Raw genomic sequence first — 18,809 nt, 5'->3', positions numbered from 1 at the left:
GTACCTGTAGAAGGCACTCTGACGCACAAGTCAACAAAAGGGTTCAACCCTCGGTTGTTAGAGTATTGTAGATAATGACATACCAGTTTCTTGGAATATGCGTTATTTATATTACCTGTGATGAGCTTTCCTTATTGGGTCAGGTTATGGGATTAAACCGTGTTTAGGGCTGAATTACCTAGCTTCTAACCATGGATTAGCTTTGCTGACCTTAGTTGAGCGTAATTAGTCTTGAGATATCGGTCGGTCTGACGGACGTGTGCCTTGATTACATTCGGTCGGTCCTAGGTTGGGGTCTGATACATTACATTGGTCGTGCAGTCCTCACCAATACATTTGTCTTTTTCAAATATGATTTTAGGTAGACCAATTATTAACTAACTAAAGATGAGTTTACTTAGATGCGACATGTAAAATTTTAGTGAGGATTTGGATATAACATAAATAATAACATGTGTGACTAAAGAAATTTACATAACATAATATTTGTTATACATTGACGTTCCTTAACAAACAACACACAATCGAACTAAAAATGTATCTAGAACACTATACATATTTGTTTATAAAAGGAAAATTAATATAAATATCTTTTCAAAAATCTAACTAAGCAACTTATAAGTTGCATGAAACTCAAAAGTTGTTTTATATATACTTCATACTGTATAATTTACTTATGATCCTATTCATATGAAATATATAAAACTATAAAGATTTGTTTATAAAAGGAAAATTAATACAACGATCTTTACAAAAAGCTAATTAAGCAATTAATGAATTGCATGTAACTCAAAATTCGTTTCATACTTTGTAAGTATAATAAGTATAATTTACTTTTGAACTCGTTCATTTGTAATATATAAAACTATGTTGGATTAACTCAGTGAGTGGTAACATAACATACAGTAAATAAGTCGATTATTAAACATTTCACAAGTTGGTATTGTAAAAGCAATAAAAGAAATCATATATAAAATATGTCTATGTAATTGAATTCAACTCAAGAAATAGTAAGGTATGTTTGTCTCTAAAAATCTTCTTTTCTCTTTTTCATCCTATTGACATAATGTTGAGCTCAAATATTTTGAGAGGTGTCCCTTTCCTCTATGCAATGAATTCTCGATATTTATACCCCCTAGAAAATTTGAACATAGGGGACTCTCATATCCTCTCAGAGTTATTTAGAGATGAACATCTGAATGTTCTTTTAGTGATACGTTTTCTACAAGCATACTTTATAATTTCTTTTCTAAGAAACTTGTGAAATATGAACTATACTTAGAAATTTATCACACTATATAGAAGTTATGTTTGAAGTTAAAGGTAAAGATAACTTTCAATAATTCTCATAAAGTATTTCATAATCCATAATACTATACTAAAATATCTTTATGTGAAAGAATATCAGTGATTATAGGAATATCTTATAAGAAAGGTCTAAGACAATATATCTCTTTAAAAAATTACTTTAGGGGTAAAGGTTTCATAACTCATAATCCTAAATTTCTTCTATGTCACATTTCTCACCATAAAGGAGTAAAAGGATGGAGATAGGAGAATCATTCACCTTGGAAGAAAACTAACTGGTAGAATTGGAAGAGGATGAGGAGAATAAGCGATGGAGAATAAGTAAAAATGAAGAATATCTTGATTTCTTGTGCTTTAGGTGGTAAGAAAATCTTTTCTCTCATAGCTCCCAACTTTATTATGTGTCAAAGTATGTAAAAATAACAAATTAAGGTTATTTAGACTAAACTGATAGGAATTGACCTGCTAAGTGGATTGCAAAGCACCGAGAAGTTACTAAAAATTATATTGTCACTACCTTAAATCCATTGGGCGCAACCCTCGTTTGATGAGCGCATTCACTCTCGACAGCAAGAATGGAAAGAAAGTGTTTATTAGGAAAAAATGATTGAGTGTAGCTTCCGTGCACTAAGCGGATTTGCTACAGAGGCAAATTTGATGCAGTGCTAATAATTGGATAAGCCAAGCTACAAATGGCTAAGCCAAGATGGCTAACGCCTAGAAAATTATGCAAAAAAACATCCAAAAATCTTTTATACATAATTTACAAAGTGGGGTTAAATCATCTGAGCAAAATTTTTCTGGTGAAGGCACTCTAAAACTATGTTTAAAAAAAGGCTAAGGGAGTCTCCTAACTAGTATCCTAAACAACTTTTGGATGATACATGACATGTGAATGCAAACAATTCTTATATCAGTACTATGGATCATCTTCCGTAGACTTCAAACATGAAGTATGACAAGATTATGCATGTTCTAAGTTTATCATGTATATGTTATGAGAAGTAGGGATGACAAAACGGGATGGGTGCGGTGGTCGCCATCATTCAAGCAGGGTGGGTTAGCTTTTCGGACCCACCAACCTGTATTGGTCAGACCCGCCTACCCGCCAACCCGGCGAGCCATAAGTAGGGCAGGCTGGCCTGCCATCCCACCCTTTTTTATTTTTGGTACTTTTAAAGAGGGATCACATGTTTTTGAAATAAAAATTAGGTGTGGTCAATGTTTTATATAGAAATTTATTTACATTAAATTCTTTATACATCATTTGATTCATTGAAGTATTGTTGATATTTACTTTATTTTGTTAGTTATTAAACCTTCTTTCATTAGAATATTAAAATTTGATTTAATTTTATTGTTCTTTCTTCTATTTTATTTTCCAAAAAGTGATATCAATGATTATAACCAAGTAAATAGTTCTAAAACAAATAAAAAATTATAATGTAACCTTGGCGAGTTAGCCCACTCTATCCCGATTTTGACGAGCCAATGGTGGATTGGGTCAAAACGAGTTGGGTTAACCGTTTTGTCACCCTTAAAAAGAAGTATTTATGAAAAAATATTATATAATTATTAAAAATTTATTCTTAAAATCGTTAATAACAATTCATATATATATATATTATTATAAGTAAATAAGTAATGTTTTCATACTAATTATAAATGTAAAGTAAAAAAAAAAATCATTGCAAATTAATCTACAAAAATAAGTTTTTTCCCCTTTTCAATAAAAAGGTTGAAATTTGAAATAGAAAAATAAATTGACACACAAATTGTATATATAATTTTTTTTCTGAATGATCCATCATCTTTAATAATGATTGCTTATTTCTTGAAACCATCTAGTCACAAATTATTGGCTAAGAGGATAGTAAAAGATGAAACCTTGTGGAGAAAGACTCTACACTTAGTCTTGTACATATTGTATAAGAGTAGTTCTTTTTGCATTTTTTGTAAGATTTTGTAGAGATATAAGTGAATTTCCTTTGAACCTTAATTAGGTTTTGATTTGGGTTTGAAAAGTCAATACTAGAAAACAAAGTCAAAATCTTGACCAAGTCATGGAGAAGAAGGGAGAAGAAGGCTTGGAATATGAAAGTCTCACATCAAGTGGAATATGCTTATAATAGACATAACTGAAGCATTGCACATTCATTTAAAGGAGGGTCCAAAATTGACTTGCTTTAGTACTTAGTTCCACGTTTTTTGTGTCAAGGTGCTTGATCTATATAAATAAGACCCTTTGGTCTATGTACAATTCACCTATGATGAATGATAATTGAAATGCTTTTTAAAGTTTCTTTTGTTCTTAAGATCATGAGAGTAATCTTCTCATAGAGACTTGTGATATTTAACAATTTTCTTATCTTCCTCTATTTGGTTGAGAAGGTTCTCCTATACTTTGAAAAATGATTATATATTAAATGATTTAGAAAATATTTTAAAAGTTATTGAAAAAATAATATGTAAGTTTCACATTAAAAAATATTATATATTTTTGTATTAGTGTTAAATAGGCCTATTATGACGCCTTTTCATGATAGTTAAATTAGGACTGTTAAAAAAAAGGGTGTACCAATACATAAAATCAACCTTTTAATATTAGTTCTTTAAGAAACTGTTATCGAAAGTACGAACAAAGATTATCATAACATTATATTTTGTTGTTTAATACTTTTGATGATGATGAAACATTGTCGTATATATTAATGATTGATCTCAATTGTTATCGAATTATTTACTTTTAATTATGTATATATTAATGATTATTCTCAACCATCATAATTAAGTGTTTTAAATTATATATGTATTAATGACAATTGTAAAACTGTTTGACAGACTCTATTCATGATTAATAAAATTCTTGTTTACAAGAAAATCAAGCCAACCTTTATAATATTATTGTCATGTTCTGTGGATGATTTCGACAACAGAACTATCAATAATTAAAAACAGGTTGCTTGTTCTAATGTATTAAAACGGATTTTATATAGAAATGTGGATAAAATATGATGTTAACAATTAAAACTTTTTGAAAAAATAATATACTGTAATTTGTATTTTAGCTACTGTTTTCAATCATTGACAAAAAAAACTATTTTTTTTTTAGGGATATCGTGTGCGGAAACGTGATAATTTCAACAAAAAATTATGAAAAATTAAAGTAACAAGGAAAAAATGAGAATGATACCAGAAATTTTTTAAGTGAAAAATCCCTTTGAATAAAAGTAAAAAATAACCGGCAAGAGAGCCAAAACTTCCACTATAATGGTACTGGAAGTACAATGAATTTTGTCTCTCTATATGGGTTAAACGTAGTCACTATATATATATAGTGGTTCTAGGAGACAACAATAATAAAAACAATTAATGGTAAGTAACCTCCTTTTGATGACAATTAATTGTAGTAAGAAATCTCCATTTGATTACAATTAATTGTGGCAAATAACCTCTCAATTATGTTAAAAAAAGGGAAAGGTAAGTCATAATCCACATTTTTAAAAGACTTTTTAAGAAGTATTCTCTAGGAAATTCAAGAAAAAATTGCTTCTAATTTATTTATTATATTTTTTTCTTAGAGTTAAATCTATAGGAAATTCAAAAGTAAACTTTGACCTTTTCTTGAATATTTAAATTTGCAAGAAGTTTCCAACAATTTTTATGAAACTCACGTTAATTTTTACATAAAATTTCTACAAATATCTTGCAAATTTTGTCTACTATTCAACGTCTATTTTTCACTTCTTTCATTGATTTGCTATTTTATAATCATTTGTTGGTTAAATTATAAGAAAAATTCTTTCATATATAACGCTTCCATCACCTATAATGTCATAGCTACCTACAATTAATTTATGTGTCCACAAAATGATAAAATATTACATATCGGATAATGTCCTAACAACAAACTCAAAAACACTTTGCGATCTTTGACATAACACATAAATCGGTATAATTTGTATAATGAAGTTTCTTAGTTGTATTTTTGTTGTAGACGTAATTGGTTTTGATTTGAAGAAATAACAACCTATCAAATCCTTTTTTCAATACATTTTTCTTGGAATTTTTTAAACTATAAAGATGAAAGAGATACATTTATATATGTTAAGACTAAATTAATTGATACGTGTGTCTGAAATTTTTAGTAGAAATTTTAGATGAATAAAATTAAGTGTTGACTAAGGTATTGAAGAGAATAAGTTGAAGAATTTATTTAGTCTCTAAATAATTAAGAATGGTGTTAGTAGCTGCGTGGAAAATGGTACACGTGTGTGGACCATTAGCTTTATAAACACTATGATGTTTTGGTCACAAGCGAAGCGAAGGGGAATATGTGTTTTTTTTCTATTACATATGATGTCACTGTCTATTGTGTTCCATCTCTTGTGCTAAAACTTTTTCTTTCTCACACAGCAAATGGGAAATGACGAGTGATTCATTTATTGCTGCTTTAGTGGTAGGGAACTATTGGGAATGGAAGATGATCCATTGATAAGGCTTTGTAGGTTCCACCATTGCATTTTTCTTTTAGCTATGCCTTTCATTATTCAATCCCTCGCAATTCTTTACTTCAACCAACCTACATATTTATTCCTATACATACATTCAAATGCTATCATAATTGTTAAGAAAATTATATCTAATACTTTTGTAACAATATTATTGGTTTAGAGAATTCCTCCACTTTGTCAAACACTAATTTCAGTACAAAAATTTATTAATCACTTTTAATGAGTTTTGTTTTAACCAAAAGTTTATTTTTTACTTCCAAAGATAAATTCATAAATTTATTTTATGAGATACTCTTTTTCTACAAATGATAACCTATGACAAAGGTGTAAGTTTGATAATACTATTTTTAAAATAAAAACTCATATTCATCTTTATTTTTGAGATATGAGATTTGTGTTTTATTTATATGATGGATATATCTACTTGTATATATGTATCATTCAAATATTTATTAAATAATTTTAGAAAAATAAAACAAAGAAAAAATATGATATTATCATGAATTCAATGATACATGTACTTTTCTCCTTTTAATATTGTATAACAATAAAACAATTATAATTACATAAATTTTAAATAAATTACTAAATAAAATACAGGTATTTTAGTAATTTAAAATATAAATGTGTATACAAAGATGTGAAAATCGATTTAAATTTGTCTGTCAATACAACTACCTAAGACCTCGAGTTGTATTAAATTAAAAAAAATGTATAATTTTTGTAAATATGAATAAAACTGAACTTGATTTACTTAATTTTTAGGTTAAATAGTTCGTACTAGGTTGGAGGTGGATTTATCTATAATCTAACAACAACAACTCTTTATAAAAAAATTTACCATTATTTTAAAATATAATTGTATTATACTCTAACTACGTAGGTTTATACTTTGTTCTAAGACAGAATATTGTTCATTAATAATTGAATAATTTGGAAGCTTGATTTATTTTTTTTCCATTATATATTTAGATTATTTGATTATTTTTACATATTATCTTTATAATATTATTTTCTAGTTATGATTAATGCTTGAAAAAATAAGTAAACATTTTGATTGAAGTATTATAAATAGATAGATAAAGTGATTCTATATTGATTGCATTATAATAAATATAAGATATAATAAAACATATCTTAAGTAATAAATAGTTAATTCTTTAATTTGTAATAGCATAATTCATTGATTGTCCTTGTACAAAATTGCGTGTCTATTTTATCTTTTCAAATAAAATTTTCAGTTTTTTTAGTTTGTTTTTTATGATGAACCTTGTGATGTGTGAAGGCCATGATTAGTGAGAAATGAGAATCATGGAAGTTTGGAACATTGAATTACAACCAACTAAATAAATAAATAGATAAATTCTACAATTCCTCTGCACTCTTTCAATTACGCCTCTTTCTTTCTTTGCATCACAATACCCAACTTTAATTTAAAACAAAATAAAAACATTAATTTTATAAGATTAAATTAAACTTAAAATTTATCTCTTAATATAATATCAAAGTTATTTTAAAATATACAATTATTTATGACATGCTATTGAATATATTAAATTAAATTTAAAATTTATTTTTTAATAATAAAATTGTTCTCTTTCGGGTATTGAGACGCAGAGAACTATTGCTTGATGCACCTTGTTGGTCGGTCACTTTTGTCTTTGATTCTCTTTTCCTACTACCTTTTCTCCCTTTCTCGTCTCATCTCGCGGTCGCTTGGGAACGCAGGTTCGGATGGTACCTGCAGAAGGCACTCCGACGATCAAGTCTGTAAAGGATTCGGCTCTCGGTTGTCAAAGCATTGTAGATAATGATGTACCTGGTTCTTGAAATCTACATTATTTATATTGCCTTAATGGACATTCATTGGTGGGTCGGATTAGGGGATTGGTTTGTGTTTAGGGTTGCGCTAAATAACCTTTAATTATGGATTAGTGTTGCTGACTTGGTCAGTCCATAACTTGGCGTCATGGGTTGGTTGGCCACATGCGATCTCGCAGAACTTGTTATGGTAAGTGAGTGATTGAATTATCAATAATGCTGACCGAGTCAAGATGAACGTCCGACCGTATCAAGTACAAAAATAAAATAAAATATTGTTATTTATAGTAATGAATCATATGGTACCATCTCTTCTATCTTTTAAAAAGGTGATAAATTTGAAAGCTAAAGGATAAGTAAATCTAAAAGTCGTTTCTTAGTGGCAAAGAAAAGGACATAACCCATATTTTGTTCATGAGCGAAATCAACATGAATAATGTTAGATGCTGTTCAACCACAGCAAAACATGGAAGTGTGCTAAATTGAATTATTCCATTTTGATTCGGCATTCACACTGAATCAGATTGCAAATATGATTTGTTAAATTTTATATATATTTCTTTCTTTCTTTCTTTGCAGTTACTTTAAGGTTCCGTTTGGTATATTTTATTTAAAAGCGTTTCTTATAAATGAAACTTATGTGTTTATAAAATAATACTTAAGTAAGGTTTATAGATAGAAGAGATTCTATATGTGAAAGGATTGCTGTACCACAATCTCTTTAAATTAAAAATGATTAAATAGAAAAAGATATACCACACTGGAAATAAGAGGAAATTATAAGAAGGTACTAAATAGAAGTGAGAATGAATTACTTATTCATTGGTTATAGGTTATACTATTTATTCAATAAGTCGAATTAAGTTTTTTTAACTTATCTGGTTTTTTAAGTTTTATTTAGTTAAAAATGTTCATTTTATGTTATTAAAACCTTTTTAAATTATTATCTAACTCTTTTTATAATCTAATGTAGTTGTTTTAATTTATTCTATGACCTTAAATTTGATATCTAAATACGTAACTACCTTAAATGTTTAGATTAAGATTATATACATTTGGCTTGAGAATGATTATTTTCGTGAAAAATATGTAAATATAAGAAACGCCGTAATGTATGAAAAATATAATATAATACTAAAAAGATTATATTATTATTCAACTTTATGAAATTTATAAATAGAAATTTTTCATAAATTTTTTTATCTCTTTATCATGTTCTCTTTATATAAATAAACTAAAATTTTGTTGGTTTTTGAATGGAAATAAATAAATGAGAAATTCTATCCAATTAGATTTGTGAACGGGTAAGTCTAAGTTTATGATTTCTAAAGAAACTTTATGGAAGGGTTTCTAAATTCTATGAATTTTTCTAATTGAATTATGTATATGAGGTAATGTTGGCATGTATTCTAAGATAACTATAAGGTATTGTATACTTTTGTTATGACGATTGTAAAATATTTTGTCTGTATAGTTTTGTGTACTTGAATTAGTGTTTGTTATGACAAGTTTCCCGAAGTTGAAGAAGATTTGTCTAAAGAATACATGAGATTATTTAGACTTGGAATTTAACTCTAGGACAAACACAAAGAAAGAAAATTTGTGTCTCATAATTGGTGTAGAAAATGAGGTATGCTCTAACCTTAATCCTTCTTCTTTTGAAACCTCCTCAGACTCATCATATTCATCATCTAATGAAGATACTTATGAAGATCTTCTTAATAGCTGCAATAAAATCTATGAGATGAATTTCAAATTAAAACAAAAAATCAAAGTTTTTTTTTTCCAGAAAATGAAAAGGTTATGTTGGAGATCCCACATCGACTAGAGATGAAAATATTTCATTGTATATAAGTGGGTGCAAACCTCACCCCATCAGCCAGTGTAAATATGGGATTGAGTTAGGCTTAAAGTCTATTTTGTGATATGATATCAGAGTCATTTAAAGCCTATCCTAGCGAGTGTTTGTTGGGTCTATTGTGTCACCTCCTATCGGGCCGTCTAAACCTCCTCTCTTAAAATTCTGGACATGCATTAGAAAAGTATTGTCTTATATGTGACTTAAAACACAAAAATAATATTTTAAAGTACGTTAAGGTTGTGTCAGATGTAAACATAAGAGACACCATCCAAAACTAACAAGAAAGGACCAAAGAAAATATACCAAAATAATTTATTATTCTTGTTATAGATATACTTCATGGGAAAAGAACAAATATGAACAAATTTTTTGACAAATGGGTGAGTGACACACACAAAGGAAGAACTCATGCCTAAGACCCCTACATAACATTTACACGAAATAAATGTATTTTAAATTATATAATATGTAATATAAAATTACATTTTAAATTGTAAAATTATCTAATCCCAAATTACATTATAAATTATATAAATCAAAATATGTTTCAGATTCATAATCTATAAATACATTGTGAATTGTGTGTATTTTATCTGAAAAATATATTTTAGATTATGTAATCTAATAATTTCATTTATGTAATTCATATGTATTTTCCAATTTCAAAATATATTTTTAGATTAAGAAATACATTATTAATTGTGTAATCTAAAATATATTTTCAAATTCTACTGTGAACCATGAGCATTTAGACATTTCCAACATTCCATAAATGTAAAAATAAAAAACATTTGGTGCAAAAAGTAATTGCTTGAAATTAAGGCCTTGTTAATGTGTTAAGATATGCATCTAGGATTGTTTCTTCTTGCACTTCCATATGTTATTCTCTCACCTTCATAATTTTTTTTATTTTCAAAAATATCTCTCTGTAATATTTGGGAATACGTAATCTGAAAGTCTTTTTTCAATTTCGTAATTAGCTTTCAAATTATATAATCTAAAAATATTTTTTCAGATACATAATTAGTTTCCGGATTACATAATTTAGAAGTTATTTTTAGTTTCCGGATTACGTAATCTAGAATCTCTTTTCAGTCCAGATTACATAATCCGAAAACTACTTTATAGAGTAAAAAAAAAAAAAAATATATATTTTCACGTAGTGCAGGCAGGAAGAAACGCATCTAGTATCCATACATGAAGCCCTAACGAAAAAATATAAGGAAATCATATGATGACCTCATAATTTATCAAAAAAATAAAAAATAAAGTCGTATCTTAAGAATTTTAATAAAAAAAGAAGTATTAAAAAAAACTACAGCCATCTTCGTAACTTCAATAAAAACTGAGAAAATATTTCACTAACTAACTTAACCTTAAGGTTATACTAACAGTTACGTCTTTTTTCTTTTTTTTAAATATACATTCTTCTCTCTTACGTTCCTAATAATTACACTCATTCATTATAATTTTTAAGTAAGCATCGATCTTTATCATATTTTTAATAAATAAATGATATTTCCCTTTCTTATATTTTTAATAAGTAATATTCACATATCTTGTTTTATTTATCCAATTTTTTGTTTATGACTTATATTTTAAAACTTAACTTTTTATTTAAATTGTAATCAAAGTAATATTTTTGAAATAAAAGAAGAGAAGTGAGTGCAAGAAGATATAATTTATTTATTAAAAACATGACAGAGATAGGTATTTATTTAAAAACTTAAAAGAATGTGAATATTTTTTTGTTAAAATTATAAAGAGATTAATGTCAATTTTACAATGAGATGAGACATGAGTATCATTTAGCATAACCTCTAATCAACATAATAAATAAAATTGTATACCAATTTGCAACTTACGGTTTTTATTATTTTCAGCTTTAAAATAATTATTTCATAATAAATTGTGCTACTACTTCACTTCAGAAATAACTATTTACTCAATTTTAGAAAAAAAAATAAGAATTAATAATAACTAACTAAAATGTCCAAAATGGGTGAAAAAAAAAAACTCACCAGACATTAGATTTTCTGACAGACTTGCGTATAATGCAAAGATTGTAAAAAAACCTTTAATACGAAAAAAAAGTAAAAAAAAAAATTATTGTACTCCTTGATCAGACAAATATCTACAAATTTAATTAACATCGATGAATACGAAATATTCTTAAATTCCTTTTCATCAAAAGCAAAAGAAAAAAAAGTTATGTAATTACATTATCCTCATCACCCATGCGCTAGTAGCAATAATTACGCGGGTTTACCTGCCCTCATTGAAATTTAGGGTAGTAATTTTTGCATCTTTAACCCATTTAACGTGATTTTTTTGTCTTTCAAACGTATTTCGAAACACAAAGTAGCCTGTGACATTGTTCCTCCTATGTACATATTCAGCCTCTACTGAGAATAGTAATACTCACTCCAATATGTTCCTGCCCTACAACATCGTGGCATTCCAAATGAAATTTCTGAACAAGACGAAGAATGTATGATAGCCACCTTCTCCTTCCAAGAAAGTAATGTACTACTACTAGGTATTTTCCGAATATACGTATTTCCTGGCATAAAAATATATATTCAGATTACATACATATTGACACACTTCTCTGGGGAGGGATTTTTCCACCAGCAGGTCGATAATCAGAGATCAAACTTACATCTGCCAGAAAGTAAGAAAAGGGAAAGAGTAAACGGTTTGGCATTAACCAGTGTCACTAATCTCACATATTGCAATTCTTTTGGGTGAAATAAAAAGTTTCTAGTTGATGAGTTGAACCATAATTTCTGATTTAAATATTGTCATTGATAGTTTCCTATTAACAAGTAGATTGAAATACTATAGGTATTATTAAAATACCTAATGATATGGGGGAGAATTAGTGAGATTTTGATTCTGATAAAAAATTAGATGGTAACTAGTCAAACAAAAAAAAATTCACGTATTGAATAATTTGAAGCATCACATTCACGAGAAGGCGAAAGAGAATCTCTTATGGGAGATCCATTGTAACGCCTTCACAAGGTTTTGAGAAATAAAACTAACGAGAAGAGAGTTGTGTGAAGGAAGAAATTTAGTGTTGTGATGCTTTTTCTTAATTACTAGAAAGCATTTGAATATAGGAGATATGAATTATGATGTTTTCCAATACCAAGCCATAGCGATTGTCTAGGATATGGAGGTATATATTGCAACACGAAGCATGCAAACCTACTTTAATAGGTTATGTTCACAAAAGGTATTGGAGATCCTACTCGATTATAGATAAGGTCAAAGTAGTAAATTAGATTTAAAGTTAACTTCCTAATAAAAAGAAAAAAATCTCACTTTGAATTATTATTAATTTGACTTTTACTGATGAAGCCCCCATCATCATGTACCCCTAAAGCTGTAGCTTGTTAACTAAGTTTCAGCATTCCTGCCATTTATGGCGAATGACAAGTAGTTATGGTGTGCCACCAGACGTAGAGAATGAGAAAGATGAATATTGGCTATTCCTCTATAATTTGACGTGTTTGTTCTAAGGAAGTAACTAGACCTTCACAAGATGTTCAGACCCAAGGATAGCGAGTAGATGATTGTACATTGAGAAAATGATGTAGCTGTAAATTGAGGAAATTGAAAGTGCCCTGCAGACAACATCTTGTAATCTTATTTTAATAGTAAATTTGACTTCTCATCCATGGACCCAAGTGTGTTGGGCTGTGATGCCTTAATAGAATTTATGCAAAAGCATATGAGGAAGGGATCTAGCATTTCCCAACACCCACACATAAGGTCATTGTGAATGGTGACTACAAACTACTGAATTTAGAAAGCGAACCTGCTTTTCAAGATAGCTCCGATCTTGCAGAGCCTGAAATTTCCCGTGAATTAATTTTTATCTCTGCCAGAGGATTTGTGATGAAGGTTCCATCACCACGGACCCTAAACCTGTGGCTTGTCGTACTAGATTCGGTGCTCCTATTAGCTCTGTTATGACTGGAAGCTAGTAATGGAGTGCTACCAGTTCTAGAGAATCGGTTTGATGAATACCGGATCTGTGTTTTCTTCCAGAATTTGGAGCTTAAAAATTCGGCACCGGGTAGCAGACAGCATGCATTCTTGGGAGCATCAGATTTAGTTATCCTTCCACTAGTTACAGCCAAATCATAAGATATATCATCCAATGCCAACTCGAGGCCATGCACACGAGTTTCTAAAGAACGCATTCCATTTTCAGAGCTCCCAATGAATTTCTGTAAAAATATGGTGGATATTGTCAGACATGCTCGTCCTTCAACACATGCTACATATAAATATACATTCAAAAAAGGAGAAATTTTAAACACGGACCAGTAAGCTTTTTTCCAATAAAATTGCAAACTTCAGTTGACCTAAACAGATTTAAAAACATCGCCACTGGGAAAGTGCTTTTAAGCATATGAAACAAACCTGTAGAAGATCAAACAGACTTGACTGCTGCTTCTCAATTTGAATTAACTGGGCACGAATCAAAGATAATTCCTCACTCTCTTTGTCATTCCTAGGAAGAACCTTTGCTACATTACAGACAGGACTTGAGTCTTCATTCTCTTCTGAACAAGGAACCACACGAGATCCAGCTTTGGACCCACCAAATTTATGCATCTTGTCATCAGAATTTTTCTCAAACAGAGCCCGTTTTGTTTCTGACTTGAAAAATCTGCTTTTATCCTTTTTGCTGCTTTCCAATACATTTTCATCCCTCAGCCGACATTCACCACGATCAGGAACATTTGACACAGCAATTCTAACATCCCAATGGTTATGGTTCAGTTTCTGCAAAACACCTGAACTCATCCGGTCACGACTTAAGGCACTCAACTTTTTAGCATTTCCAGCAAGAGATCTATCCGGTGGAGTTGATTTGCTAATTGGGCTTGATTTCTTCCTCAATTTACTCATTACAGAACCCGGACTACATGAATTTTGAGACACAGGAGGATAGCGCCCATCACTTGCATTCTCTGAAATAAAAGACAGCCCAAAATTAGGAACGCACGACAAAAACAAATGACCTACATCTGGATAAAAATCTTTTAGATCAAATGACCTACATCAACCATGAGTCCACAACCTTTATTTACCATGATTTTCATTTTAAGACTCAACATCAGAGTTTCCAAATTGAATTCACACAAAGCGTCTGTCACTTGCGATCAAAGTGGCAACAAAACCAAACAAACAGTAGATAACTAGATATAGATAAATAAATACCTTTTGAAGAAGACTGCGAGTGAGGAGGTGGAGAAAACTCATCCGAAACATCAGGAATCTGCTTCCACGCCTCCAGCATCTGATTCATAACTTCCCGAACCAACTTTACCTGCACACAAACAAGACAAGAACTAAATTTACTTTTAAACAGCATTCCAGAACTCACAACATCATGACATCATCAGATCAACGGTGTGTGCTCACGATTTCAGTAACCGTAACACAAACACAACTTCGATTTTTTTTAAAAAGAGACAACAAACATCTTCACCGATGGCAATCTGATCAAGCCAAATAAGATCAATAAGATCACTAATCAAACTAAAACAGTATCGCACTAGCTTATGCACGTGCTTGGCACTAAACACAGGTTCAATTTAAATCCTCCTTTCAAATTTCCATAAATAGACAAAGAGTAAAAGAGGAAAAAAATGAAAAAATCTTCAAAAAAACCTTATCAAATCGCCGATCCTCGAGCAATCTGAAACAATCACTCTTGAATTCCGACAAGAGGTTCCTCTCCGTAACAGCGAGTTTCCTCAGCGCCTCCGCCGCGCCCTTCCTCGTGGCCCAGTCGACGCTGCCGAGCGCCTCCACAAGGCAGGGAACCAAATTCCTCAACGCGCCGCGACTGGACGCACCGCCGGCCTCAACGACGCTTCCGACGAGCGCCAGCAGCGCAGGCTTGGCCCTGAACATCTTACTCTTGAGAAGCTTCTCGAATCTCGGGAGCAGCCTGGCAAGCCTGGGGGGGTCCGGATCCGGAGCCCCGTCGATGGCGGAGGCGAGACAGAGCGCCGCGGCGGCCTGCGAGTTGGGGTCCTGCTCTGTGAAGAGCGCCTCCGCGAGGGGCTTCAGGAAGGAGGAGAACGGCTGCCGAGTGACGCGCGCCGATAGAGCGCCGACGGAATCGGCGCAGGCGGCCCGCACGGAGGAGTCGGGGTCGCGCAGGCGACGCACGAGGTTGGCGAGGATTCTGGAGAGGAAGGGCGAGAGCGCGTCGCCGTGCGCGTGGGAGAGCGTGGCTACGATGTGCACGCATTGCTTGCGGACAGGGGTTTTGTCGGAGGCGTCGGTGGAGTGAATGCAGGTGAGGAACACAGGAACAGAGTGCGGGTCCAGGCTACGAGCGATGGACTCGAGTTCGGTGGCTCCTGCTGCTTGTGTATCGCGGTCCGAGAGCTTCGTCAAGCACGTGAAGACCCTCTGCTTTGTGTTCTGCGTTTGCTTTGTGGCTTGAGGCATCGTTGAATCTTGTGTTCAAGTCGTGGCCGGAACAGGATGAGGAACGGCGGCGGTTATTCGAGTTCCGGCCACTTTGCCGGAGCGCCGGTGACGTTGAGCGGTTGGTTTCGCGGTATGAACGCACATTCAATGCGACAACGCCTTCTTGGCTTTTTAACTGTCACGGGAACATGGGGAAATGGGGAATGGGAACGGCGTTTCTGTCTTCACTGTTTCTGCCTCTAGAACTACCGTTAAAATGTAACGGGAAAAATAAATAAATAAATACTAAAATGTAAAAATTATAGTAATTTTTAAGATATTCAACTTCATCTGAATTAAGTTTTGACTTTAATTGGTAAAATGATGGAAGAAGTTGAATGAAGATGAGTCTTACAGAAGTTTGTAAATGATGCTACGTGTTTCTTAACAGCTAACACAGACGAAAGCTTAGACAGTTCAGAAAAAATCAAACTCTTTAAATCTGAACTGGGCTCATTTAATTTTTTTTTTTAACTTAATCAATATAGCAATTATTAATTTTTTTAATACTATATAATTGTATAATAATATAAAAATATGAAGCTAATACATATAATTTAGTAAAAAAATCATAAATTATTTACTATTTAAAAATTTTACAAAAATTAATTTAAGTTCATTCAATCCACAAATTTTATAAATAGAAAAAATAAATAGAAATATTCGTCATCAAATTTGTATTGACAGACTGCTTTAAATATTAGAAAAGAAGTTAAAGATTAATACCAATACTATTTATATTAGCTTTATATATACAGTTGAATTTGATCTATTAAAATAATTGAGTTTTCTTTTAAAGTTATGTAAAATAACCCTCCACTTCTTTTAGTTTTAAAATATATACTCATATTTCTTATATTTTTAATGAAATGGCATTGAAGTCCTAAGTTTGAGCATTCACTCTAACCATTTTTTTTCAATTGTTTTATTTATCTAATATTTTTTCATTTTTTATAAGATATTTTTTTTAGTTTCTATCTATTACATTTATTATTAATTATTATTTTTAATCTTATTATTCATATTAAATGATTTAGAATGTCTTAGCAGTATTATCGAGGTTCACTTATTAAATAAATTTAACTATCTATCTTATTTTTATGGGTAAGTTATCGTTGATTCCTAAGTTTGAGATAGTACAAAACTCCTCATCCTCAAACTAAGTATGCAAAGAGGTTTCTTTAGTGAAAAAATTGAAAATAAATTATCTTAAAAAGTGAGCTTTAAGTAAATATCGTCAGAGTTAGATTGGTATTTTAACCACTTGATAAGGTTTATTCTCGTCAATGTCACTTGTTAAAGTCAATTTTTTGTGTATCATCGGACAAGGTCCATTTTTGTTTATACCATCCAATAAGGTCAGTCTTTTATTTATCACCTGGTAAAGTTGGTATTTTTTATGTCGTTTGATAAGATCGAAGTTTAGTTTATGTTGTCTGATGAAGTCAGATTTTTGTTTATGTTGCCTAAGCCTGGAAGGATACACAACCTCCCAATCTCAAGATAAGTAGGCGAAAATGTTTATTCAACGAAAAATTAGGAAATAAATTATCTTAAGAATTGGACTTTAAGCAAATGTCGCCAAAATTATATCGATATTTATTCTGCCTGATAAGGTTTCTTCCCATCAATGTCACCTACTAAAGTTAACTTTTTTGTACCGCCTAACAAGTTTAGTTTTTGTTTACACTGCCTGATAAGGTTGTTCTTTATAGATGTGGCCTAATAAGATTGGTCTTTGTAGATGTTTCTGGATTAGGCCGGTCTTTGCTAGATGTCGTCTGATAATGTCGGTCTTTGTATATATTGTTTGATAAGATTTGTCTTTGTAGATGTCTAAGGTTAGTCTTTTGTTAACATCGCCTGGTAAAATCAGTATTTTCTAGCAGTACCACTACAACCTTCATAACCATTTGATTAACCTCTGTGACCACACTCATAGATAAAATTTGGTTAACTAAATTGAAAATACAGTAAAGAAATTAATTAATCAATTAAAACTCTAACATGTCAAACTTTGAAATTTAAAAGACAACCCCAGTCATTATCCTCAAAGCATGCTTAATCACAGGTTTCGTGAATGTCAATGTTTTCCTTGATCCAGTGGCATCCATTTTAATCAAATCATGACGATTCAATAAACAAGGTTATGCACACGATTGAACCTAAGAAGGCTTCTCAAAACCCTTGCAGTACGCTAGGTCATTCTCCGATAGTCTCAAATCTGATTTTTTTTTCATGGTGGCGTAGACATTCTTTCCCATAACACATTCTATTAGTACCCCGAGAATCATAGGATCTGTTTCAAGATCATCACCAGCCACCGAAGGCTGTTGCTATAAGAGATTCTCCACTTCAAGTGTCAACAAAGATAAGACAAAATTGGGAGTTAGTTTCGTGGAAGCGTTTCTGTTAGGTACAAACTCGAGGATTATGTTTTCGTTGATATTGACAATTATGTCTTGCAATGAAGGGGTGTTTGTGGCAGTTGTGGTATACAAATAATAGTTATAAAAAATTCTCCGACATTGAAATAAGTATTTGATACGCAGATATAATAAATATTGTAATAGTTAACCCATATATACCTTTATCTTAATTATACTAAATAAAAATATACTAATTTTTTTTACTATTAGACTAAAATTAAAATATATATATATATATAACTATTAACATTTACATTACCTAATTTTCTATATAATTTAACTTATAATTATTTCCATACTATAAAATTGAGAAGTACTTAAAAAAAACTCTCCAATATTTAAATAAGTATTTAATATACATATATAGTA

The 18,809-nt window shown here is 30.8% G+C and overlaps 1 protein-coding gene across 4 annotated transcripts; it reads right to left on the bottom strand.

Annotated features, from left to right (window-relative positions):
- Positions 1-11,662: 11,662 nt before the first annotated feature.
- LOC137821949 (TORTIFOLIA1-like protein 3) lies at positions 11,663-16,421 on the bottom strand. 4 transcript variants are annotated; one of them, XM_068626767.1, is made up of 5 exons: positions 15,199-16,421; positions 14,746-14,854; positions 13,942-14,495; positions 13,331-13,745; positions 11,663-12,168 (listed from the first exon to the last, which is right to left on the bottom strand). In XM_068626767.1, exons 1-4 carry the CDS (start codon positions 15,988-15,990, stop codon positions 13,338-13,340), a joined length of 1,863 nt encoding a protein of 620 aa, XP_068482868.1. In that variant the 5' UTR covers positions 15,991-16,421; the 3' UTR covers positions 11,663-12,168; positions 13,331-13,337. The 4 variants fall into 4 exon arrangements, with proteins under 4 accessions (XP_068482868.1, XP_068482869.1, XP_068482870.1 ...); XM_068626768.1 differs by having other exon boundaries at positions 11,663-12,067; XM_068626769.1 differs by having other exon boundaries at positions 11,783-13,136; positions 15,199-16,222.
- Between the last annotated feature and the right edge of the window lie 2,388 nt (positions 16,422-18,809).

This window comes from Phaseolus vulgaris, chromosome 9 (genome assembly GCF_000499845.2).
Source record: "Phaseolus vulgaris cultivar G19833 chromosome 9, P. vulgaris v2.0, whole genome shotgun sequence".
Lineage (NCBI taxonomy): Eukaryota > Viridiplantae > Streptophyta > Magnoliopsida > Fabales > Fabaceae > Phaseolus > Phaseolus vulgaris.
This window is presented reverse-complemented; position numbering and strand designations above follow the sequence as displayed.

What these genes read in the sequence shown, in the direction of transcription:
- LOC137821949 (XM_068626767.1), bottom strand. Translation starts at nt 15,990, where the DNA reads ATGCCTCAAGCCACAAAGCAAACGCAGAACACAAAGCAGAGGGTCTTC. An exon ending in AGGATCGGCGATTTGATAAG is followed by an intron (nt 14,855 to 15,198) that starts GTTTTTTTGAAG and finishes GTTTGTGTGCAG; the next exon opens with GTAAAGTTGGTTCGGGAAGT. An exon ending in GTCTGTTTGATCTTCTACAG is followed by an intron (nt 13,746 to 13,941) that starts GTTTGTTTCATA and finishes ATATTTTTACAG; the next exon opens with AAATTCATTGGGAGCTCTGA.